The sequence below is a fragment of the Coffea arabica genome, chromosome 2c, assembly GCF_036785885.1.
Source record: "Coffea arabica cultivar ET-39 chromosome 2c, Coffea Arabica ET-39 HiFi, whole genome shotgun sequence".
In the NCBI taxonomy this organism is placed as follows: domain Eukaryota; kingdom Viridiplantae; phylum Streptophyta; class Magnoliopsida; order Gentianales; family Rubiaceae; genus Coffea; species Coffea arabica.
Window position 1 is genome coordinate 68,649,384 of NC_092312.1, and position 26,840 is coordinate 68,676,223.

The 26,840-nt window shown below is 34.7% G+C and overlaps 1 protein-coding gene across 1 annotated transcript; it reads left to right on the plus strand.

Moving 5' to 3' along the window:
* Positions 1-11,728: 11,728 nt before the first annotated feature.
* Positions 11,729-26,293, plus strand: LOC113727549 (protein BONZAI 3). The gene is made up of 16 exons (XM_027251778.2): positions 11,729-12,405; positions 15,592-15,639; positions 16,314-16,462; positions 16,539-16,587; positions 17,583-17,639; positions 18,584-18,760; positions 18,860-18,994; positions 19,974-20,035; positions 20,201-20,300; positions 20,455-20,569; positions 20,688-20,764; positions 21,150-21,287; positions 23,356-23,520; positions 23,611-23,724; positions 23,828-23,924; positions 25,843-26,293. Exons 1-16 carry the CDS (start codon positions 12,214-12,216, stop codon positions 25,980-25,982), a joined length of 1,815 nt encoding a protein of 604 aa, XP_027107579.1. The 5' UTR covers positions 11,729-12,213; the 3' UTR covers positions 25,983-26,293.
* The last annotated feature ends 547 nt before the right edge of the window (positions 26,294-26,840 follow it).

Here is a 26,840-nt window from a genome sequence, read left to right on the forward strand (position 1 = left end):
TTATGAATTTTAGAAGCTTGATAAGAGGGTACTCTGAGCAGCTAACACTCTTATTGGAAAAACATTAATATTTATAAGAATTAAATAAATTGATCGCATTTGTTGACCCTATTTTTGGGTCCAAGACCATACCCATGCTTTCCCTGATTTTTATGTCTACGAAAAATCTAGGAACAATGTCATGGTGGATGAGTTTTTGACTACTTTGCATTTCTGTTTATTGGTAATTACTAATTAGGCTACGGAAAACCGATATATACTAAATGAATTTTACCATCACAAGTCAATGTAAGATCCATCTATTTTTCATACTATATTATATTACACATAGTATCTATATTTAGTTTTCTTCAATTGGTAATAACAAAACCACATCCAATTTCGTCATAAGCCATCAAGTTTCCTGAAAAAAAAAAACTCCTATAACTCATGAACTGTTTATCTGTGGCGGCAGTAGCTTTTAGCTTCAGAACTCGCATAGCTGGTAATTGCAAATGCAGAAGTGTAGTTCGAACATCGTTAGACTTGGAGTTGACTACTTTCACCTTATAATTTCCTAATGTTTTCGGGTCATGTGGTCACATTAATAGCAATGGTTAGCGTTGGATAGGAGTACGATCTAACATATGAGGTTAAGCCAATAACTTTTCTTCCATTGGGCAAACGCTTTGCCCAATTTTTTTCCAAATTCTTTTTTGTGTTTGGTATTAAAAACTTTTTGATGAATTCGGCTCGAGTCATCACTGTGGGTTAAGACATTCTTTCAGTACCATAGGTCACTCACAGAAGCTTTTATAGATCGTTCGCTAATACATCTTCACGTCGACAACCAAATTCAAATGTAGATCTCATATAATTTTTTTAAAAAAATTCTATGTGCCAATACAATATGCATTGACTTAAGACTTTGACCAACACTTTTTCAACCTGAATTTCACCCTACAAATGTGAAAGTAACTCTTTTGACAGAACATAAACAAGTAACAGCCGTGGACTCAGAAAACAAAAAAGTTTCAGCGGGTGTATAATTAAAAATAATGTTCTCTAGTTTGAAAAAATATTACTGGCAATAATTAAACACAAATATAGTGAATGATATCAAGTAGTTACACAAATAAAATTAGAGAGGGCCCAATGATAAATTAGTGAAACATAAATAAAATCTTAAAAAAAATTCTAGGCCTAAAAATGAAATTTTTTTTTGTCATCATACATGCCCTCGGTGATAAATGAATAGATTTGCCACTACTAGTATCATCAGTTTTACGTCACGGTACATGACCCCAGTGATGAATGAATAGATTTGCCACTATTAGTACCATCATTTTTACGTCAAGGTAAGTGCCCCCTGAATGAATAGATCTGCCGGTACCAGTATCTTAAAAAAGTTTGGGTGTATACGATTACCACCACAGATCGAGGCATGTCATAAGTCACTTGCAAATGTTGTCATAGATCGTCTACTAACACAATTCTCACAGCGATAACAGGCTTCGAATACAGATCATTTATGAAAAAATATTTCATTTTTATCAATTGAACCAACTTATGTTGGCGCTGCTAGTAATATCTCACAGTTAAGCAGAAGTTAAGAAATCCCAAAGCAAAAGCCACGACCCTATCAAGACACCATCTGCATAGAGATCCATTCTTAAAAGGCAAAATTGAGGAGGTTTTGTTTACTCAGTCCCATTATACTAATAAAGTTAGCTTCATGCGCATCTTACTTCCATATGGAAAGCCAACCATATAAAGTGACAATTGTTACCCAAGCAAATAAACAACAATTGAAAGGAAATTTGGTTACACCGATTGCTTGTTTGAAGCACAACTAGCCAGACTTCTCTGCTGGTCTTTTTCTACTCAGATTATACGAATAACACGTTCCGGAGAAAATGATGCATGTGGTAAGTATAGTGTTAAAATATTTCCAACAGTCACGTGCTTACATTTCAACTGCTAGGAATTAAGTTTTACTTCTGCAGCTTTTACCAAGACATAGAACCATTCACCTGTTCTTCTCGCCTATAGGCTATAACTCCTCCCGCTCTTTATCTTCCACTGCCATAATCTCATGCGACTCTAGTGAGGGAGGTTGCCCAAAAATTCAAAAGACCAATGAAAATGCAAATCAAACTCTACGTAAGCAACACCAAAATGATTCTAACCTAGAGAAACACTGTTGAGGCCAAAATCATCCATCATCATCAATCACAAAAGATACTCTGTGTTTTTCAAGTCTTGAGAATGGTATTTTAGGCTTCAATTGTATTGATTATACTTAAAAAAGGATTTTTATGAAATTATTATAACAGAAAATTCTCTCAAGAACCATTATTATTGTTATGGACAAGTCCCAGATACCTATGGCTGCGTATTCTTTTCCTTCCTGCTTTTCATCCATCTGGGCAGATTGTCGATACTGGCGGTAGTTGTTCTTTAGAGATGGAGTGACTAAGAGGAAGAGTTTAGGCCTTGGTGATGGCAGTTGCTCTATTAAATAATTAAAAGGAGCAAGAATCTGGGTTAAGATTTTTTTGGGAGGAAAGAAGTAAGTCAAATAGAGAGGGAGATCAGAAGCAGACATAGGAGAAGATAACCACGTGAGGTGTTGAACCCTGTAGCAACATGGCAAGTGTAAATTGATGCAACTGGCCTGCGATTGCTAAATCAAGCAACCGAGGATTTGATTACCAAGAAGAGAGAAAGAAGTTATGGCATTATGCCCCAGTTGATAGATGCGCTTTTGCAGAAGATAAATCCCAAGAAGAGAGCATTGACTGCTTTCAGAGACTGAGTAGGTTTTGTTTACATGGTGTCCTTATACCGAAGTAAGCTTCATGCACATCTTTGTTCCATATGGAAACCACTTGTTTGATTGTGATTTTTCAGAAAACTTTTTAAATATTTTTTACTAACATATTTTCTAATCACCTTTTTACTTCATATGTATCAAATAGTTGCAAATACACTTAAATAAGGTGTAAATAAAGTCAAATAATTGGCAATCCAAACACACTAAATTGTAAAGTAATCATTTGTCACTTGAGAAAATAAACAACAACTTGAACGAAATTTCCACAACAACAATGCTTTTGGAATCACTTCTTGTCTGAAGCACAACTTGTCTGAATTTTCTGTTTGTCTTGTCCAATCACAATACATGAATAACGTTCTGATGAAAACGACATGAATAACGTTCTGATGAAAACGACACCATGGAATTTCCGATGTTTACTGGTCACATACTCGTTTTATACAGCAGTGGATGACATTAATAAGACTACTAAAGATATGACGTGAACTCAATGACGTTTTCAAATGGACAGGAGAAACAAGAGTTCAAATGGACAGCCCTCAGCAACAGCAAGAGGTTGAAGGAATAATGAGATTTAAGGTATGCCACAGACAAAAGCAACAACTACCCTCAAATGGGGATTGGTGTAACTGTCTCAACAGACACCAACGACCCAGTAAGAGGATGGGCCTTACAGGAAAGAAGCACTGGGCATAAGCTTATTGATGAGTTCGCAGCTGTCAAACTACTGATGAGCAAAGCAGTGGTGCAGAGTTGGGAGAAGATTGAAATCCGAAGTTATAACAAACAATCTCTCAACCTCATTCAGCTCAGGAAATCTCATGACATGCGACTGGCCACATTGTTAGAGGACATACAAAGTTTACGGTCTTTGTTTCGCACCTACTCCTTTTGTTTAGTTAGTAGGGATCTTAACCATATTAGTAATAGGATTAGCGCTTATGCGTTAAACATTGTTCAAGATGAGGAATTTTGGATTCCTCAGTGTTAATATGCACTTACTGTAAAGTCCTCTTAAGTCTTTACTTGAATTTGTAAAGAGTTTAGCTATCTATAAAAACAAATATCGTTCCGAAAAAAGAAAAGAAAAGAACTCAATGACGTTTTCAAAATTTGGGCATAGGCTAGTTTTTCCAAATTCAATATTCCCATTCAAAAAGCATTGACTCAAAGCTTTGAATGAAGCTTTTCAAAAGACATTTTGACTGCTTTCAGAGACTTGGGAGGTTCTGTTTGCATGGTGTCCTTATACTAAAGTTAGCTCCATGCACAACTTTATCCCATATGGAAACTACTTGTTTGCATTGTGATTTTTTGCAAAAAAAAAAAAATTCTATTTTTTACGAACACATTTTTTAATTATTTTTTTATTTTGTATGGATCAAATTATTATATTATATTTTTCTATAAATATTCCTAAAAATAGCTCTCCAAATGGGATTGTAAAGCGATCATCGTGGCATGAGAAAATAAACAACAATTTGAACGAAATTTCCACAACAAGCTTTTGGAATCACTTCTTGTCTGAAGCACAACTTGTCTGAATTTTCTGTTTGTCTTGTCCAATCACAATACATGAATAACGTTCTGATGAAAATGACGCATGTACATATATGTTATGCGTGTAGCTCCATTGGCGGTTTGACATGTACTATGACGAGATTTTGAGAATACAAGAATAAGAATCACTGCTGATGTTAACCCTGTGACGTCCATGAGATTGCAAAAGCAGTCAAAATTTCAAACATTTATTTTCTTCTCCAATTAAACTTAGAAAAAAAACTTTTCCAAAACTCCAACATCAAATTGTGAAATTGCAATTCACAAGTTTTTACAAAATGGTAAAGACAAGGCATGCAAAAGCAAACGCATCCAAAGTGGAAATCACCAACGAGTGTAATCACTTACATTAGTGGAGATTTAGTTCCTCTTCAGTGGATACTCTCTCCATTTTTCATAATATATATATTTGGATATATAACATGTATTTTTATTTACTAGAAAAGAAAATGATTATTTTAAATTTAACTAGTCCTAACCCTTTTTAATAAATGAAGACATGTATCATGCATTTAGATATAACATGTGTTTTCATTTATTATAAAAAAAATGATCATTTTAAATTAGATTAATCCTAACTCGCATTTAGATTTCACTGCAAAAAATGGAGAGAGAATCCACTGGAGATGAGTCAAATGCTCAAATTAGTAGTTAACTTTTTAACTTCAGGTCTAGGGCATTAAGCTGTTATGATAAATAATAAAATATTTCTCTTAAATTTAGTTTTTTAACACGAGAAGTCATAAATGAATTAAGGTGTTGTAGATTTTTTTTTTTTTAAGGTGTTGTATATTTCGATCTGGACGCTACTTTTGTCTAACATTTGCCTAACCCCAAACTCAAGAAAAAACTCCAACCAATTACAGAATTGATCATTAAATTAGTCTTAGTAGTACCAGAACTAGTAATCATTTTCTTCTAATTATACATACAGAATGAAAAAGCAATTGGTTGTTTAACAACAAGACCAAGACCTGGCAACCATGCAATGCCTTCAACGCAATTGCAGAACTATGCCCAACAATTTCATGTTGTGTTTCTGACAGCCAATTCAAACATCGAACAACCAACGTCTGATCTGACTTCTGCAGGGCTAGCTACCAGGTTCGAAATTGCAAGGAACGTATCCCATTCTCTGTGGCTGTGGCGGAGCTAGGAATTACAATTAGGAGGGGCGAGTCTCTGTTATTTGGACAAAGTCCAAATAACTTTCAAACATTATTATTTGGATCCTTAGGAGGGGGCAAAGTAAAATTTTTTATCAATATTTGGAGGGCAAAACAATATAATAAAAATTTTTTACTTAGAAAATTTTTTTTTTTTTAACAATTGGAGGGGGGGCGGTTGCCCCCCTTCCCTCCGCCCCTGCTCTGTGGTACATGACTAGGGGCCTTGTTTGGAAGTCAAGTTATTTGCTAAGTTTGTCTGCTACAAGTTTTTTAAGAACTTTAACTATAGTAATTTCCAAACACTTTTCAAAATTTTTAAATTATATATTTCAAAATATTAAAAAAAATCCACTTCAAAATTTTTTTAAAAAATTTTTTACAATACGTTACAGTAAAATTTTAAATAAACACGTACAAAACTCGCCTTTCCAAACAGGGATGATTTGGATTATCCGCTTCTTCAAAGTTCAAACCCCACAAGCCCGAAATATACAGAGGAATGAGAAAGAAAGAGAACTCAAAAAGGCGTTATCTCATTAATTAAGCACATACCTTCTGCTCCACGTAACTCCGCTTGTCTGTCTATATCCTAAACGACTTTGACTTGACTGCTGACTCCCCAATATAGATCAATCCTTTTTTCCCATCTAAGTTCCGGATGCCGAGTACTACTCTTCTTTATACGTTTCGATGCATTTGGCTTGTGGTCTCCACGGTACTCTTGTCTCTTGGAGTACAGCATGAATTGGAAAGGAGGAAAAGTAGAAGCAGAATTTCAGAGAAAATTCCAGATATGACACTTGACTTGTAAATGTAACGTGGATAATGGGGTCTTGTTGTAAATACGAAAAGTTTAATGTTTGCTAGGGTTTGATGAATGATACAAATATGAGTACAGTGGGGACGAATATATGTGCAAAAAAAAATTATTAAGCGGGAAAAGGATGACTTTTAGAAGCTCGAGGAGAGGCCAGTAATACTAACCTGGCAAGTGCCTTTTGAGTCTTATTTGATACACATTATTAATAACAAGAAGATGAGCTCACAAATTGATGGCATGTTTTATATCCACTTTTTGGGTGCAAAAAAGCAATAAGAAAAAGTATTTTATTAATGGATATTCAATGGCCGCTCGATAACACGTCTAAATCATATCTAATTTAACTGCACATCATCGTCATTATTGTACTCCTATATTTAGACACTTTTTCAAATTAGTTATAATTAAAAAAAAAAAAAGCTTGAACCCCTCTTAATGGTTAGCCAAACCATACAAAAAAAAAGAAAGAAAAAAGATTTGATCATATTCATGGTTCCCCTAATTTTGGGGACTTTTATGGTGGAAGAGTTTGCAGTGCTGCAATGTTGAATAAATTCTCAGTGCCTCAAGGTCTAAAGCACTGCTAACCTGAAATACTTGTTTGGATTGCTGTTTTTCGTCGAAAAATTATGTTATTTTCCGTAATCACATTTCCCTATTACCTTTTTCCCTCACATACATCAAATCGCTACAGTAATTTTTTCATGAAAAATCATGAAAAATACAATCCAAACAGAAAAAGTTAACAACTACGAATTCGGCCTGCGGTACTACTCGCGAATCTTGCATGAATTACATATTTATAACAAGTCAATAACTATGAAATTTGCCTGCGGTTTCACTCGTCAATCATGCATGTGAAATCTGCTAATGAAGAAAATAATGTATGAAAGCCCATCTAACTTTTGTTTCAGTTACAAAGTTCACAAGTAGGGTTGTGAACTCGTTGATACAAGAGTATTGAAGCCAGTAGTGGCTGGCTATAGGGGCGGCAAAATTGAAGATAAAAGAGTATTTATCCAAAAAAAAAAAAAAATTTAACATCTTGTGTTATAAAAAGGGGTGGGGCGTGGAGGAGTTTAACATTATTTATATGTTTGTTTGGACAGCAGATTATTTGACCAAATATATTTGCTTACATCATTATTACAATTTCCAATACACCTTTTTATCTTCCTAATTACATTTTTATCTCACATACATTACATCACAAAAAGTGCTATAATAAAAATATCTCAGATAATTTACAATCCAAACAAATCGAAATAGAGAGGATTAGGGAGAGAGATAATTATGGGGTCATGAATGATGAAACGAGATATTGACTCTTGAGGGTTCACGTTGGTGTTGTGTGAAAAATTGCTTTGGTTGGAAATTTCTGCTCTCACAATATCAACAAACATGAAATATATAACCCATCTAGTGGACATAGAATTACAAGATATTAAGGATGTCGGTAGCAAAATATTAATATTATAATAAATAGCATATTATCTGCTTAATTTGTTTTGAAGTATATCCCTAAATTGAGATAAATGTTGACTACCTTGCATTTTGGTCCACTGGTTAGGCTAATAAAAAGTGACAAAGACAAGATTGAAATTTTACCTACAGGAAGTCAATATAAGCTCCACTTTTGTGTTACCATATGGTATCGCACATTGTACCGTGGAACATCTATGTTAGTCATCTTCTATTAGTCGCAAAGTTAGAGTAAAATACCGCGTCTAAATTTTATCGTAACTATAAGCTCATGAACCGTTTACCTAGGGCATTACCATCTACTTGAGAGCTCATAATGCTCGTCTGTTACAAATGGATAAGTTGTACCCCTTTTTTTTTTAGTGTAAGTTGAAGATTCGAATTTAAAGCCTCTCGTTTACACCTTTTTTTCCCGTGAATAAGTTGTACTTCGAGCATTCTTAGACTTGTAGTTGACTATTTTCAAAAGAAAACACCATGCAATTTGGCGTAGGCCAATATTTCTATGACTAATTCCGCTTTGTACTTCCAAATTTATACTCACTTTTCTAACTTGCACCCTAAACTCTTAATTCATATACTTTACACCCTAAACTCTTAATTTTGTTCTATTTAAATTCAATCAATGATTATTTTTGAAAAAAATTTGCGAGATAATTAAAGGGCAGTAAGAATTAGTGTTCTAACTGTGATCCCTAAGCTCATTTGACTATTTTTAGCACATTATCATTAAGTTATATGGCTCCAGTTACTAATATTACTAGCAAAATTAACAAGATAACAGATAATATAAATTAATGATGATGTATTGTTTTATTTCTGCCTATGACATTTTGGCATCTTTTGACCACTTTCAGCACATTATTATTTATTTGTTGAGTCCTCGAAGCCGTTAATTTTGCTAAAATTGTCATTATTTGGATTTAAATAAAACAAACTTGAGAGTTTAGAGTATAAAGTATTTAAAATTGAGAGTTTAATTAACGTGTAAAGTATGTAAAATTGAAGTTTAAGGAATAAAGTAAAAACGTGATATAAGTTAAGGAGTGCGATGGGGAGTTTGTCCATATTTCTATGGTAAATAGCAATGGATAAGATTGAGATTTAAGAGACTGCGTCAAACTAAATGACTTTTAGTTAACCGGCCATGGGCCAATGCATTCCAAACTCTATGCGCCATGCAACACGCGTCGTCGACTTGAACCTTATAGGTTATTATTTCCAAAATCTGAAAATTCTTCTCACGACCTTACAATTGAGAAGGACAAGCAATTGCAGTCTTTGACAGGACTTCCAATTTGTAGTTTTCGAAAATTGTTCTTATCAATAACATTAACTGGTAAGTCTTCTGAGGAACCTCAAGAGTTGTCGACTTTTGTAATTTTCCCGAGATTTAGGGTCGTAATCTAATCAAAAGTCTTGATGGCTTGGTAAAAAATAACATTAACTGGTACTTCCGCAGGTAAAAGACTGAAACTTACAGAACCCTCCAAAGCAAGTTTTAAAATCACTCTCCAACAAAGGGTAACAGAATTTAGCTTGATTCACATCTTTCTTCCATATGGATAACTATTGTAATTGAAGCATAAAAACAACAATTCGAATGAAATTTCTATTGCAATTCTTTGGATACCACTTCTTGTTTCAAGCACACCTTGCCTGAATTTTCTGTTCGTCTTTTCCACCCAAAAAAGATATTATGCAATTGGCAAGGCTTCATCTGCCCATACCTTTATATTATCAATGGCTTTATCTTGGAAAGTTAACCATAAATAATGATCAAACTCTCATCTTTTTACAATACAACGACCAGACTTTTTTCAACCTTAAAGAAGTGGAACAAATAAAAAGAAATTGCATCAACGAAAGTCAAATTTTATAATTGGCTTTTCCTAAAAAAAAATGTATGTTGTATTTGACCCTGTCATTCTCCTATCAAACGTTTTATGAGAATATGAGATCATAAGCAAAAGAATTGCTGATGCAACCCGATGATGTTCGTAAGATTGCAAAAGCATCCAATTTTCCAAAGATGTGATGTCTCAGATTTCTGTATCCATTTTAGGCTCCTAGACGTGACATTTGAGAGTTGGAAGGACGGGAGAGGCATTTGAGTGTTTGAAACCCCAGTTAGACTGGCTAGTTCGATAGATTTGACCATGAATCGGACGACTTCACTCATACTTTGGGTTGATTGGATTTAAAAATCGGTGAAAGCCATTTGAATCGGAATGTATCATTGAATTAGTAATTTTTTAATTTTTATCTATTAAACTGAAAAAAATAAGGTTCTCCTTAATCCTAAAGACTAATTACTAGGTGCCACATCCACTTACTTTCTTTTTATCTTTCGTCTTTTGTCAGTTTTCATCTCTACTTTCTAATTTCCTAACTTCCTTCACTATTTTTAATTCTCAAAAACACTGTTTAAAGCTTAAACTCACAATGTTTAATTCTCAAATACATGAATTTTGTTTAATTCAAAATATTGTAATGTTTTTGGGTAGGATTTAAGATTTTTATTGGTAGATACAATTGAGATGGAATATTTTGTTTAATAAAGAACAAATATATTTTTAATAGTTCTTTTTTTTTTGTACAAGTAGGAGGTCTTGAACTCGGGACTTTTCACTACACACCCTCCCCCCATACCACTCAACCCATCCTCTCACCCCTAATAGAATTTATTTGTTTGAACACATAATTTTAAAAAATTATGTGTGAAAGTCCAAGTTCTTTGAAAATATTAAATTTTTTATCATATAAAGTTTTAAATTAGTCCATTGAATGTCTTATTTTGCGATTATATATATATTTATATAATTTTGTAAAAAAAAATCATTGAATCGGAAACTGACTCGGTCAGATCGGTTGACCCGTGATTCAAACACCTCTCCGATTCAACAACAACAACCTTTTATTGCCACAGTTCAAGTTCGAATCAAAATCAAACCAGAATTGGACCAACCTTTTTATTGAATTGGATAATAATCAAATTTAGAGAACTGAAACCATCACTAAAAGCTTGGCCAAAGATTTTGGTTCAAGTTCTTAAAAAAATTGGAGTAGGAACCGAAACCGGTGATTGTGGTTTGGTTTGAACTATCTATTAAAAATTTGTAAAAAAAACCAAATCAACTTTTTTTAATATAAAGTGAAATCGTAATTGGTATTATATAATTGGTATTTCTTTTGATATAATTGGTATTATATTTCTTTTCCTTATTTAGTAATAATATCACAAAATTTTGAATTCTTTTGTCTAAATTCATTGACATTGGTTTCCCTTTATTCTGAACAGAATCAACTTTATAACTATGCTTAACTAAAAGTACACGTTAGCCAATCAAGCAAAGATTGCCACCCTTCATGAATCTCTTTCGAGTGCTCCTCCAAATTTTGTCAAGCAAATCGTGTCGGACGATTTCCAGCAATCCCAGTAATAAAAATTTTTTTCGTTGTTTTCTTATAAAAAAAAAAAAACTAAAGTATAATTGGGAGGAACTGAAATCATAATCAGAATTCAAAAGGAACTAAAACTTGAAATAGAGTTTAACTGTAACTATAACTGTTAGGTTCTATTCCACTTTTTCTTTTTTTCAAAGACATATCCCACCTTTCAAAGAAATTGAAAATGGTGGCTTTTAAAATAAACCTTATTTTCCCTATTAATAATTAGTTTTTTGGTATCTAATTTAATTGGATCCTAACAATTATTGGTCTACAATTTAAAATTGAGATCTAGCAAGGTAACATATAGTTCTACAGGCTCAAAATGCCAAAAAAATCACAAAATTGAAGAGCGGAGGTGACAATTCATGAATCATAACACTTCTATAATAGAAGCTGATTGTCACATTTTTTACCTTACATATAGTCGACCTCTCGCTGGCACGCTCTATCCACGTGAATGTATTAATTTAGCCCGCGTATGGCCAAGCATCTTCTTCATGATTTCGTTTCGAGTATTCAAACCTTAATTATTATTATTTTTTAAATTTTACGTCCAGAGTATAAATGGAACCGTAGAACTGGTCGCCGGTCCCCATCTTAAACAAAATTAGTCTAAATGCTACTGGAAGCTACTAGTAATAATTTGAAAGAGCGGTTCGAAACATTTATCGCCGGGAATTTGCCTGGAAAATTAATCATCCAATTAGCAACGCGTGAGGTGAGGAACTGACAGGGCAAGGGGGTTGTGTTGTGTATATATATACATATGTATCTCAGAAGATCGTGATGATTTCTGATTCTTTGTTGGAAGTGAAATTTGGCGAAAGCCAAGGGAGGGAAGGAAAGAAAGAAAGAAAGAAAGAAGGAGAATTACTGGGAAATTGTTAGTTTGTTAGACAAGGGGATAAGCAATGGGGGGATGTTTTTCTGATGTGAAAGGAGGGCAGCAAGCTGTCGGAGGAGTTGGAATTGTGGGCCACCTGGGGGCCCAGGGTTTTGGTGGTGCTGGAAGCGCCGCCGGGGCCACCGCCTCCGGGCACAATGATGCTGTGGAATTTTTCTTCCAGACTAAAGGTGTCCAAGCCCTTTACCCGCAACTCGAGGTCTGTACTAGTACAATTATCCCCACCAAATAAACAAAGAAAAAAATGAGGGTTAAAACTTAACTGTGGTCGTCAACATGGGAGCAATAGTCTAAACCCTTTGTTCAGAATTGAATTGTCTCCGTCAAACGTTGTACTTACAGGAATTGTTTATGCTGTCTGACTTTTCAAGTCGTCTATTTGTTTAATGGTCTTTTATTTTTTGTTTTCATTGTTTGCAATATTTGAGTTTTTCTTTCCGATATGTATACTTTGTTTCAAAATTCTTTTCAAGAATATTGAATTATGCTGACTAGTGAGCAAGGTACAGTTTAGTTTCAAAAATTCGAGATGAGGAAAAAGATTTTAAAAAAAAAGGGCTTTGAGAATGAGTATGATTTTCAAGATATAGGTAAGCATTTGTTGAAAGTGAAGATACTCGCCTTCAATAGATTATTATGAAAAAGAGAACTAAAATCTAAGTGATATTTGAGATGGAAAGTGTGAGAAAAGATGACAGGTTGATTATTAGTGAGCCAGAAAATCATGATATAAGATTGAAAGAGAAGTATATGATAATTGTGGGAGTTCTACTTTTTAACTTGTTGAAAGTGAAAAATCTTGCGCTCAATAGACAAATGTGATTAAGGAAATCTATCTGGGAAAACAACAATAGGCTCAAATGGGTCATCACGGGGCATAATAAAAAAAATTTGCTGCCCTAATTTGGTTCCATTATTTTGGACTAGTAGGACGATGCCTTGTGATTGCTCAAACTGAATTGTAGTGCTATAAGTTGATTGCTCGCCCCATCCACATTAAATTCTTAGAAGTTTAACTTGGGGTTGTTGGGTGAGTTTTTCTTTTGGTTGATTCTGGTGAGAAATTGTAAAATATTTTGGTATATTAACTTGTTCCTTATTTGTCTTGAAGAATGACCACCAGAACAGGAGTTCTTTTGTTCTTGTGTGGTGACAAAATCAAGGGTGGAGTGTTTGGATAGGAAATTATCTCAAATAATATTTTGCTTGTATCATAAACACATTTCCTAACCCATCTTTTTATATTCCCAACTACCTTTTTATCTCACATACATCATATCACAAAAAGTGCTATAGTAATTATTTCAAATAAAATAATACTCTATCCAAACAAACTTAGATCATAATTGTTGATTTTAAATAATTCTCTCACATACTGGCCTGAAAACAAAGCTAAAAAGTGGAGTTAGATTATAATTGTTGATTTTATAGCGCCATTCAGCCATAAGGACAAAAGAATATGGTGTATTCCATGTCATGCTTAGTTGTTTCTTATTTATGTATTTTGTCAGCAGTATCTTCTTCATATTCATGCAACCACACAGTGAATTCAGGTAGTAAACCTGATTTCTGATCTTTTGTCATGTTTCAAAATCATAGCATTGCCTTTATAAATATGCAAAAATGGAATGGAATGGAATTTGTTGGATTATAATCTAGAGTACATGGAAATGTAGGAAACTGTTCCCTGTTTATCCTTTAGGATTAAGGATATTACCCTCAGGTAGAGCATATAAAAGGATTAATCATGTGTCTGGCTATATTCAATGGTTTCATGTGATGAATAAGTTTACCTGACAAAGGTTCAATTGATATTGGCATCTCATTTTGACATGCATATTACCATCAGCAACTTACTCGTCGATAGTTGAAGTATCACAATATGTCACTATCAGTATTCATAATTTACTTGAGAATGGACAGATGGTAATTATTGTCACTGCTTCCTTAAATGCAACAAAACATGTTTCTCTTCCTTCCACAAAATGAAACAAAGGCCTTGAAAAGTTCGTGATTATTTTGACTTTGAAGTTGTCCAATGACTGAAATTTGTCTTAATCTATAAGAAATAGCATATATCTGGCAAAGAAACAAGTGGTTATAAATCTGATTCTTGGATGGTTAAAGAAATTTGAATCCATAAAAATCGTTATTTTGCAAATTATTACTACACAATGTACTATTTGAACATGTATGAATCATTGAAAAACTGCTGTCCTAACATTGTTGATACCGACTAATTTTGAATATTTTGTTGGAAACAGGTTTTACATTTAATTTGATCCGTAAACTGGTATTTAGATCTTGCTGTATATGTTGCATACTTAAAAGTATTTAGTCATGGAATTTCTAATACTTCTTGGGAAAGGGTAAAAATCAAGTCACTCTAGATTGACAACAAGGATTGCAAGTCACTAGAAAAGGAATGGAGGTTCTTATCTGGCTTGTATTTTGCACAGAATGGAATAGGAATTATCTTTGGCGTCATTTTTGGTGATACTCATCCAGGGTCTTGTTCCTTTTTCCATTCCTGTGAACCATATGATCCTGGAGGTTTTACTAGAAATTATTATTGCATTGTTGAAACAATGGGTCAATTTAGTTAGTTGTCCCATTATTAAGCAGTTGCAGTAAGTTATCTCATACTGGATTTACAGTTGGGCCAATGTCTTTCTATATTGCGAAAGTAGAAGAAGAACGCTTACCAAAAATGTATTCTTGTTTGCAATGGTTTCAGTATGTGGAAATATGTCTTGTGATGGAAACCTTATTTATTCTGAAGAGACATGCTATTGCCAATATTCCTCAGAAAGTGGCCATAAAACAACAGATGGTGGTCCTTATATTGTGGGGCCATTAATCATGCAATGTTGTTGACCATCAATCATATGATGCGGTTTCTTACAGCATTATTATCATAAAAGTTGCTTGCTTCTGAAAACTCATCCTTTTTCTAGGATGGTTCAACATTAAAAATAGTTTTCCTTCAGAAAAAAGGCAGGACACCTATCTTTTTTATAATCTGGAGAACTATTGCTATTACAATTACTAGTACTTGTTAGCTAAGCAATGGCCCATGAAAAAATGCTCCAAGTTTATAATGCATGGGGTTGAAAGGTGACTACAATTTTTAGACTGTTGAAAATATGACAAACTCAGATGATCAAGCTATTTTCTGATTTTGGAATCCGTCTGCTGACAATAGGCAAAATACAACAGTTGGAAGTTGATTTTTGTATAGCTTTACTAGTAAATATATCTGAACCAGTTCGCTCCATATTAGTATCATTCTTGTTTGTATTTTATATTTGTTTATAGAAGGATCCTACTTGATTTTGTTGTCCATCACATAGACAGTTGGTTTAACTGACTTTGCTACTTGCAGTTGTCTTTGTCAGCTTCAAAGTTACGTGATCGTGATATTATCTCAAAGGTATGCACATCATGTTGAGTTTGGCCATGTAAATCTCTCTCTCTCTGTACATGTGTTTCTTTGTTTGCATGATGTACATGTACATATATGTATAATATTTTGTTGGTCATCAATTTTCCTCTGGGTATAAATAATCAAGAGACCATTATTTGTATCCCCACCTAAGCTGTTGAGTAACAAGTAATTGGTCACACATTTAAATTCAGTCTCATGTTTTATGGATTTCTGTTTAAGTCCAGTTATTGCATTGACTTTTCTGGATATAAAATTTGAGACTAACTGTTGAAGATATAAGAGTTTGTTTGGGAAGTTTACTTATCAAGTGCTTCTCTAGCTATGTAAATAGTTTTCCTCTAAAAGTTATGGAAGCCTGCTCTACTGCTTGTCATGTGGAAATTTCAGAAACTAAGGAAAGAATCTGGATTCAGCAATTCCAAACTTTGGAATTTTAGAGTTGCAACATTTTCAAGTTACTTTTGAGATCTTTGTGTTTTCAAGAACTTCATTTCATTCCACTCATCCACTAATAAGCCAGTATTTGTTGTCAGCTTTCAGGTCTTATTGGCACCTCTGCTGTTACTCTAGTACTGTAATCTTATTACTTGCCCATCGAAATCTTGGTCTTTCAAATTTAAGCATCTTACAAGTGAATGTTGTTTTCTACCTGGCAACAGAGCGATCCAATGGCTGTGGTTTATTCAAAGAAAAGGAATGGAACCCTTGAAGAACTTGGTCGAACAGAAGTGATTATGAATAATCTGGAACCTACTTGGATTCAAAAAATCAGTGTCAATTATCAATTTGAGATTGTTCAGCCATTGATGTAAGCTTTACTACCACCTCTTATTTGCTTCCTTTTGTGCTCATAGCATCTTGACTATCCTTTTTCCCCCCTGCAGCTTTCATGTTTATGACGTTGATTCGCAATACCACAATCTACCTGTGAAGGTATTCTATGCTATATTTTCTGCTATTGATTCAGTAATCCTACAATTATATATACATGTGTATATATATATGTATAGATCCACCATTTCTTGAAATCTCTCTTCTAATTCAAAATCGTGGTGTAAGGTGTATCCTCCCCTGTTCCGGGCATGGAATAGATGAAATAAATCAAAAAATGGATTTTTGTTCAAGAATGAAATCTTATTTGAACTGTCCATATCCGGTTCATCCTTTGGAACCATATCACATCCTGGATCTGATGAAATAGGATGAATTGAGATGGTATTTTGTAAATACGTAATTATCTTGAATATATTAACCATTTCTTTATTTTCCAATCGCCTGGAAGGAACAAAAGAAAGATCTTGTTGTTTCTTCAACAATTTTTGGTCTCTAGTGGACCTCTCAGTAGGATTCAAACCCAGATGAAGCTCTGACCATCTATCAGAGAAAAAAGAACGACGGATCTTGTAGGATTCCCAAAAAATTCTTCAATTTCTTCTGGAAGCAGATAATATATATATATATATATATATATATATATATATATATAGGGTTGGGACTTGTCATTTATCATATTTTATGTGGTCAATAAATGTCTTGAGTTCTAGTCCTTGAAACTTGATTTATTTGTTGAGTTAGTTTTTGGATCGGACAGCCACCTCTAAAAGATTGGTAAAGCTAATGATTTTGAAGAAATTATGCAGCACCTATAGTCCACTTGCTGTTGGATTTTCACCATACTGAAAAAATGTGGAATTATTTCTGAATCACTAATACTGTTTGATCACTACTAAAGATTGGAATAGCTCAACTTTTGATGTAATTGATAAGTATTGGTGAATACTGTCCATCAAGGTTAAGGTGTGATCATGTTTGAATGATTGCTTATTTAGATTGAGTTAGCATTTAATTTGGTTCATGAAATTTTGGAGCTATTAGGCTTCAGATCCATATGGAAGCTTAAGCGAATCTTTGTCCTTGCAATCTTGCAGAACTTGAAGCTGAAGGATCAAGATTTTCTTGGTGAAGCTAGTTGTGTTCTATCTGAGGTGAGTTACTTGCATTTGGTTAACAACTGTAACACATTACTGTTGCTGCAGACATAGTTAATGCAGTAGTGTATTTTGGGTTGATGAATTGTGTTAGTTCCTGGAAATAAGTGTCTTTTACTATAGTACACAGGAATGATGCGGCCTTTACCCTTCTCCATTGCAACATTAGGGTGGGTGTTGAGGAATGGGTGGAGCAGCCTGTATGCACCAGTTAATTGAATTAATATCTACTATAAGTCGTAACTGTTAGAAATTCTCCTAGATTTGATGTTGATTTTGAGTTTTATGGTCAGTTTCTACGTTTGAATTTTTTGCCACCCCAAAGTCTTATTTTAAACTATTTTATTTCAACTTTAAGGATTTGTAAACTATATAGTCAGTATTCTATCCTTTAAATCTCCACTCTCAGTATTTTTTTTTCTGATCGATCCTATTAGAGACCCCAATTTTGGTAATGCTAGCCGTAAGTTAAGATCGTAGTGATTTAGTTAGCATAAAAAGAATTGGAAGCACAATAGATGAAGATTGAAGTATCTTCAAATATACAGAAAAAATCTGAAGATAGTATACTGGATTATTTTCTGGCTTTAATATATTATGAAGTTTTTAACTGTTTCTCCAATGCTTCATGTATTAATGAACTTGAAATGGAGATGACATTGTCTTTTTCTGATAAGAGACATTATGAAATAGGATTGCTTTATCCTTTTCATTGTTGAAAGTCTATAATGTCGAGTTTTTGTGGTTCCAGATAGTAGATTGGATTATTTTCTTGCTTTAATAAATTATGAAGTTTTTACTGATGCTGCAATGTTCCATGTATTGCGAACTTGAAATGGAGATGACATTGTCTTTTCCTGATAAGAGGCAATATGAAATTGGATTGCTTCATCCTTTTCATTGTCGAGACGGTCTATAATGTTGAGTCTCTGTGGTTCCAGATTGTTACTAAAAGAAACAGAACTTTGACCTTGAATCTTCACAATCGAGATGGTCGTGGCTTGAAAAGCTTGGGTACTCTTACTGTCCAAGCAGAGGAAACTGTAGCTTCAAGGAATGCAGTGGAGATGACCTTTCGTTGTCATCACCTTGATAACAAGGATCTGTTTTCTAAAAGTGTATGGATTTTGTAAATATCAATTGTGATGAGTTTAAAGCTATTTCAACTTTTTTTTTTTTTTTTTTTTATAATCCTGTTCTTATTTTCCTGTTCTCAGGATCCTTTTCTTAGAATCTCTAGGATTGCTGAGAGTGGGGGTTCTATTCCAATTTGCAAGACAGAAGTCATAAACAACAACTTGAATCCAGTCTGGAAACCGCTATGTCTAACCATGCAGCAATACATAAGCAAGGTAAGCTTCCTGCTCGCTTTGTGCTGAATGAAAGGTTCGTTTGTTTGCCTACAGAATGTTTTCCCCTAGAAAATATGATCGCTGAAATCATTTCCCTGACAATAGTTGATTTTTTCAATATTTTCTAATGTTTGGTTTACTTTTTGATAATATTTTCCTCACAACTAACATCCAATACTATAAGATTTCCTTGAACCACCTGTATGCCAGTACTATTACTACCACCTCTTAAACCACTCCTACAAACATCACCATCAATTCAAGACCCAAAGACAATCAAAATTATTTTCGCAAGCATTCATAATCATAGAAGACCCAGTAAAGATTCTAAGTAGTATTGAATAAGATATGTACCCAACAAGATGCCACCAATTCATCCAAACAAAATCAATGCCATATTGGTGTACCTCCCATGAATCCATGAAGCCATACTTGAAATTCTCTGTCTCCGCCTATGTGTAAGAAGAGAGAGGCAGAGGAATAAGTAAATGTGTTCGAGATAAGAGAGGAAAAGGAACCCACAAATTAGTGTGTTTGAGAGAGGATGAATAATTGAAGAGAAAGGGATGCTTAGAGGGTAAGCTTTTTGTTTTGGAAGAGGAAGTAGTGTTGGTTTAGAAACAACTTCAGTAAAAGCTTTACGTAAGTTGTTTTTATCCGATCGGCTAAAACCTTTTCTTTCGGAAAAAAATTCTTGACATAGCATGCAGCCTAACGCCCAAATATAGGGAAAATATTTTCTGGGACATGTTTTCCAGCAATACAAATTTGAGCCTAAATAGAAAAGAAAAGCAAAATCAGAGATGAGGTTTCAAGAATGATAAATTAGGAAGATATTTGAGGCTAGATTTGGAGAAAATACACCAGGGCTAGATTGGAGAACTCATAGAAACAGGAACAAATTAAGTTACAGCATGGATCCCCCCGTATTTAACATTTTCATGCACTCAATGTCTAATAACAAAGGCCTGCATTGCAGGATAACCCGTTGATAATCGAATGTTTTGATTTCAACAGCAGTGGCAATCATGTTCTCATTGGGTAATTTCACTTTTCTCATTCCACTTTTTCGGTATGCTATTTTGTTATTTCTAATGTTCCGATATTTTTATCCTCAATGGTTCTGCTTAATGTTTGATGTTCAGTTTTCCTCCTTCCATCTGTTCCTCGAGTCATAACTAATGGCGTAGCTTCAAATCTTAACAGGAAACTACAAAAAACAGTGGCAGAGCTGGAACACCTTCACCAAACTAGATCTGGAGTAAATCTTGTTTCACCCCCATCTCATTTACGGCGAGTTGAAAAGGTTTAGTTTTCTCCTTTTGCTCGTGTTATCAGTGCTTTATGGATCTATTTCCATTAGCCAAGGGATATGACCCTTGTCTTGCATGTATGTCTCCTTCATCCTTCATCTCTTGCATGTTTTTTATATCCAATTTTCTTGCATTACCTATTTGTAGATTACCGAAGGTCAGCTCTTTGTGGATGGGTATGTTGAGAAGCAGCTATACAGTTTCCTTGATTACATTTCGAGTGGGTTTGAGCTTAATTTCATGGTTGCAGTTGACTTTACTGGTAAGTGATCTTGTAAACCTTTTTTGGGCCTTTAACAATTTGGTTATTTCTTTTTTGGTCAATCTCCATATTTCTATTTAAAGTTTTCTGTTCCTCTTTCAACTTCCTTTTTATTCAGCTTCAAATGGAAATCCTCATAATTCGGACTCCTTGCATTATATTGATCCTTCAGGGCGCCTGAATGCTTACCAGCAGGTTGTCTTACCTCTTCCTCTTACACTTCCTCCTTGTACATTTCCAGTCATCTCTTTTGTTGTGCTTTTTGTGCTATCTGAAATTTTCTAAATTAACGATATGCTTAAAACTTCACTTATGTTAAGTAGATGGATGATGATGTAAATTGGACTTGTTTATTGGCCTTAATTTTCTAAAACTTATTATATTGGTGGTAGGAATTTAATTGGATCAATTCACAAAGCTAACATAATGCCATAAGTTGTGTGTGTAAGTTTCAGTTTCGTGTGTCTGCATTTATGACTTATCTGGAAGTAGCAGAAAATTTTATGAATGCAATTCTCTTTTTCTCATGCTTCAGATGTTAAAAACTTATAGTTGAATGATTAACTGAAAATCATTACAGGCTATAATGGATGTTGGGGAAGTTGTACAGTTTTATGACTCTGATAGACGCTTTCCAGCTTGGGGTTTTGGTGGAAAAACATTTGGTGGTTCAGTGTCCCATTGTTTCAACTTGAATGGAAGCCCTACTGACTTTGAGGTGACAATCTCTTTTATAGTTAGTATTTGTCTAAAAACATCTTATGCGTCATCCATATCGCTTGATTCCATTTGCAGTGCTTCCTGCATTCAGTTAACTTTATCTTGGGTTGGCTGATGAGCAAGAGAAAATTGTTTTATGCTTGTGTTTGATTATTTAGTTTCATAATGTGGTCCTCACAAGTATGTGAACTTAGATAGTTTCACTTTCAAGTTACTAGAGAGACAGAACTTGATTGTGTTCCTGATGGTCCACTTGATAATGGTACCATGGCCTGCAATCACCTTTTATGGAGGTACATTTTGGCTAAGACCGGTGATACAGGCTTTTGGAATGGGTTACATGTGTTAGTTCATATCTAAAAACTCCTTAACAATGATAACTGATGAGTGTATGCGTGGTTATTTCTTTTGACTATCAAAAGATGGATGAGAGATAATGTCTATCATTAACCACCCGTTTCGATGCTACTAAGGAATAGCAATGATAATCACTATGAAAGACCCCCTCAATGATAATGGATTTGTGTAGATTCCTTTTGATGAAATCCAATGCTTGGTAGTCATTATGGAATGGGATGACTTTTTAAAAAATTTGAAAAAAAATTATGTATCCCTGAACTTTTTGTAGCTTCCTTCCGCCTTTCATCTCTTGCCCACTCCACCACCACCTCGCTCCACAACCTGTTCCTTCCTTTGTTTTTTTCGCTACACTTGATTTCTTGGGCACTACGAACCCATCTCCTTCTTCCACTTTTTAATTTCGATTCCTTTTTTCCTTTTTTTCCTTCCTCTTAATCCCTTGCCCACTACTACCACTATGGCCCCACCTCCCATTGCCTTCACCACTGCTGCCTACTGGTGTATATGTCATTGAGTTGCGACATGATCCCGTATACAAACCAACCCATTAATTCCAATTTCAAATTTGTTATGCAAAATTAATCTCTATTGGGAAAAAGGTGCTAAGAGATGAAGTAGAAGGGCAAGAGGGATGGAGAGATGCGGCAGTAGCATGGAGGGTAGGAGAGGGGAGGGATGAAGTAGAAGGGCAAGGGTGGTGGAGGTGGAGGAGAAGCAGCAGTATGGAGGAGGAAGAAGGCATATGTGTGTCTTTTTCTCTTCTATCTTTTTCGACTTCAATTTGGGCTTATTTTCTTCAAGCTCGTTAATGAGAAGTGAAAGTGCCCAAATTGGTGGGTAATGGGTTTTGGGTGTTGGAAGACCTAAAATTGGGAATGAAAAAAGTCATAATGGTCAACCAAACACTATCAATGGGAGTCATTTCCCTCTTATTCCCATTGAAGGGTACAAAACCTCCCAACCAAACGGGCTGTAGAATGTCAGTATATTTTTGTCAGCACAATTTGCTCACAGAGTGTTAATATTTAGGAGAAATCTCATTGTAAATCTGAAACTTTAAATTTTACAGATTTGAGGCTATAGAATATTTGATATTATAAGCCGATTCTCCAGCATATCCACCTATGCCAAGTCAAGTAAGCTCAAGCAAAATGTTATATAATTTCTTTTGCCAAATTAATCAATAAGTTATGAAAGCAGCTGAGGGGAAAAAAATATAGTTTAACAATTCTCCACGTTGCGATGTTTTACCATTTTAAAGCATGCAATCAGAATGCTTTTAGTTTTCTAATTTCCGTAGCAAAATTCACTTCTCTCTCAAATCAATTTCTCCATTGCATATGAGCTGGAACATTGGTTAGATTGAAAAAAATGTTTGATTCAAACAGGGACACCAGCAGAGTAAAATTGTAATAGCTTGAGGACTTTTTCCGCTTATTTAAGAGTATCAGAATTAAATGAGATCCCCTATAGCACTTAATCCGTGTCATTGTCATTTTGGGTACACCACTTGACTGATTTTTAAGTCAAGGAGATGCTACTGAAGTTGACTATATTTATCCCAACGTTGCATATGTTTCAGCAATCAATTAATGTTAAAACCTGAATTTCTTGTTAATCAATTAATGTTAAAACTTGAATTTCTTGTTAATCAAATTTTGAATTCTGTGACAGTTGTTTCATTTGATTGGTATTCTTTATTGTAGGTTACTGGTATAGAAGGCATTATGGCTGCTTATTCAAGTACACTGTATAATGTCACCCTTTCTGGGCCCACATTGTTTGGTCCAGTTATTAACAGGGCTGCAGAAATTGCTGGTGGCTCCCTTTCTGTCAACCAGAACAAGTATTTCATCTTGCTAATTATAACGGTATGCAAAGTAAATACTTGAATTTTATCGTCTTTGCGGCGTATTTTTACTCTTTGCTCCTGAAATATAGCAAATTTTGCCTTCTGGTAGGATGGAGTCCTAAGTGACATCCAAGAAACTAAAGATGCTTTGGTCAGGGCATCTGACCTGCCACTTTCCATCCTAATTGTTGGAGTTGGCGGAGCAGATTTTACTCAAATGGAGGTACATTCTTACTGTTGTAATTTTTTAACTTTTGTAGCTGGAATTTGACTAGGTCCATACAGCGAGTTTGCATGTGAAAAACAAAAATCATTTCATTTGGTAGGTCCTTGATGCTGATGATGGACACCGATTAGAGAGTTCAACTGGAAGGGTAGCTACCCGTGACATAGTTCAGTTTGTTCCTATGCGTGAAGTACATTGTAAGTGCTTATTCACTTAATTTATACTAGCATATGATTCTTTTCTAATAGAAAGACCACTTGTTATGTATATATACCTATTCTTCTTCTGGGGATAACCTTAGCAGTTATTTTGCATCCTTTGGTAGGTATTCAACACATCGAATTTTTAGCTTTTATATTAACAATTTAGTTGATATAGGACAATTACGATGGAACTACCCTATTCCGAGATAATTTTTTATTGCCTCTTAGAACTGGCCAAGCTCTTATAGCCATCTAGGCACCTGGCTGTTGTTAATTAGCTCTTGGAGTTTCATTTCATCAAATGCAAGACAGTTTAGTTTTGTCAGCACGCATGGTCCACATGAACATTTTACTGTGTGGTTCCTTTCTTCAGTTCCTCTGTTTTTTTGCCTTTTTTTGTGTGTGGGTGGGGGGGGGGGTTTGGGGGAGTGTGACAACCTATCTGGACGGTGGCTTTCCCTAATAGGCCCAAGATAGAAGTTTAAAGTGCTATTTCTGAGTCTGTTTGCCTAATGGACTGTGAACGTGAACAGTTGGTGATCCAAATCCCCAGATTGTTGAGAAAGCTTATGGCTGGAAACTAGTTATCTTTTATTCGCTTTTGGTATGTACTTAAATGAAATTTAGTGGATTCAAAAGGCACTAAAAATCTTGAACTTGGAGAACTTTGTAGTTGAATCATGCTCATATTGTTTAAGCTAATTGAAGTGACTCAGTTTATAATTTCTTTACGTAAGACACTGAACTTGTTAAGAAACGAGATACACGCTTGCAAAGGAAAGTTATAACCATCTTGATACTGTACTTGGTTCTTAGTCTTAAGTTTTGGTTTTCGTTTGATAAAAGGATTGGATGCATGATGAGTTAAGATTGAATATGGGTTCTGATGCCTGAAGATTGTCTGAGAGGTGGATGTATACTAAAAGGAATAAAGAATATTGAAAGAGGTACAATATTTTTGGTACTTGGAGAACTTGAATGATTTCACAAATTGATCATTTTTCTCCTGTTTCTAGTATTGAACTGTGAAACTATTCTAGTTCTCGATTCTCGTTGTCTGCAGAAGTAATTATAACCTTTGAAATGTTAATGACAACCATGTGATAAATGATTACAGATTTGTTCAAAGTTACTACTATACTCTTGACCGAAAACTAAGTCGTTGAACTCAGACCTAATTGCAAGTTTTGCCTCAAATACTTGTTAAACACAATGTGATCAGGAATGTAAACTATGGTCATGACAATAGTTATATGTGCCTTGAAGGTTTGTTGTAAAATCCAATTCCCTCTACTAGTTCCACTGTCCTTTTGGAGTTATTACTTCTTGCTGCCTTAAGGAATATATTTTGAACATCTCCATGGAACGTTCTTCGAAGCTGGAGCCTGTTTTTGAAGATTCTTCTCTTATTTACTCTTCGTGGGCCTCTGACTGGTTCACAGTTGACATTGCATTGACTGTCATCACTGGCCATGAAGCTATTCAAACTTCTATTCATGAAATTATGTATTAAATAGAAGACAGGCTGTAGTAATAATCAACTTTGAGCAAGATCTCCTCATGTAGTGAATGGGAACTTTGGGAGTTAACTTACAAAGTGGTAATGAAAATTACAGCCAACGTGAATATAAATGGCGTGGAAGATCTTGGACACGGATTGGTGGACTGCATGGTGTTCAAAATGATACATGCAAGGCTTTTTATAGAGCAGCATAGGTCGCTGATTAAGTTATGCTTTAAGAAGTTAGTTCAAGTTGTCGGCAGCTTCAGCTCACTTTAAATTCTCTTTGTTTGTCAATGTTTCTTTGTCTCTTTTTCTCCTATAATCACCTTTTTCCTAACAGATATATTTCTTCCTCTTGCTTTCCTCTACTTAAATGTATGACCTGATAGTTTTGCCAACTTTGTGCAGGTGGAGAGATATCAATTGTTCAGGCTCTCTTGGAAGAACTACCCCGGCAGTTCCTGAGTTACATGCGTAGCAGGAATATCAGACCTCACTTCGCTGATGTGGTTCATGCTTCAGGCCAGGGAACCCTTTATTGGGTTTGAACTACTAAAAATGCTCAAAAGTTGCTTAACATCTATTCTTCTAGGATTTGAATCTAACAGAAGTTTCAGAATGTATATATAGGGAGAAATAGCATAGCTAAGACTGAAGATCTTTGTTTTGGTGGAAGAAATATGTCATTCTTTGATTCTGTTGGTTTTCCTGGCGTACAAAAGAGTAGGTAGTAGAGTATGGATGTTTGTCCACATCCAGATTGTTTACATGCAACTGCATTTTCTAATAGCATAGACCTTTCTACATTGTTTATTGGTTCGAGACATTTGAAATATGAACTAGTAAAGAACTTAAAATACTGCTGGGAAAGGTGTTGAAATTTGAGGCCTGGAGCTAGATCATTATCCAGCATGATCTGCACGGTGTCTTTGCCAGAACCCGATTCCTGATATGCTCTGCGGTGTAGATACCTATCTGTTTTTATTTACTTTAATTATAGGACACAATTATTATCCGAAAAAGATCAGAAGAGAAAGCTTGTCTGGCGTGAACTTTGCTGGATCGCTGATGTCTGCCATGCTATCTGTTCTATCATTTTGATGGATCATAGATATTTTTTTTAACAAACGGTAACAGTGGATGAACGTTTCATCAGTATTTTTTGCAATTCTAGGGCTCGGGATGATGAAAGAGGGTAGGAAATGTAATTTGTGTGTGTGTTTTTTTTTTTGGGTTCTGTTTGCAGCATGAGCTAATCTTTCCAAGTTAATTAAAATTATGCAATGTTTTCCCATAGAAATAAGACTTACAGAAGATGTTCTCAGATTTTTCTATGGTGGAGTTGTTAATGCAAGGATGATAGCAAAATGGTCATCAAAACAATGTTGAGTATGAAGTACACTTTT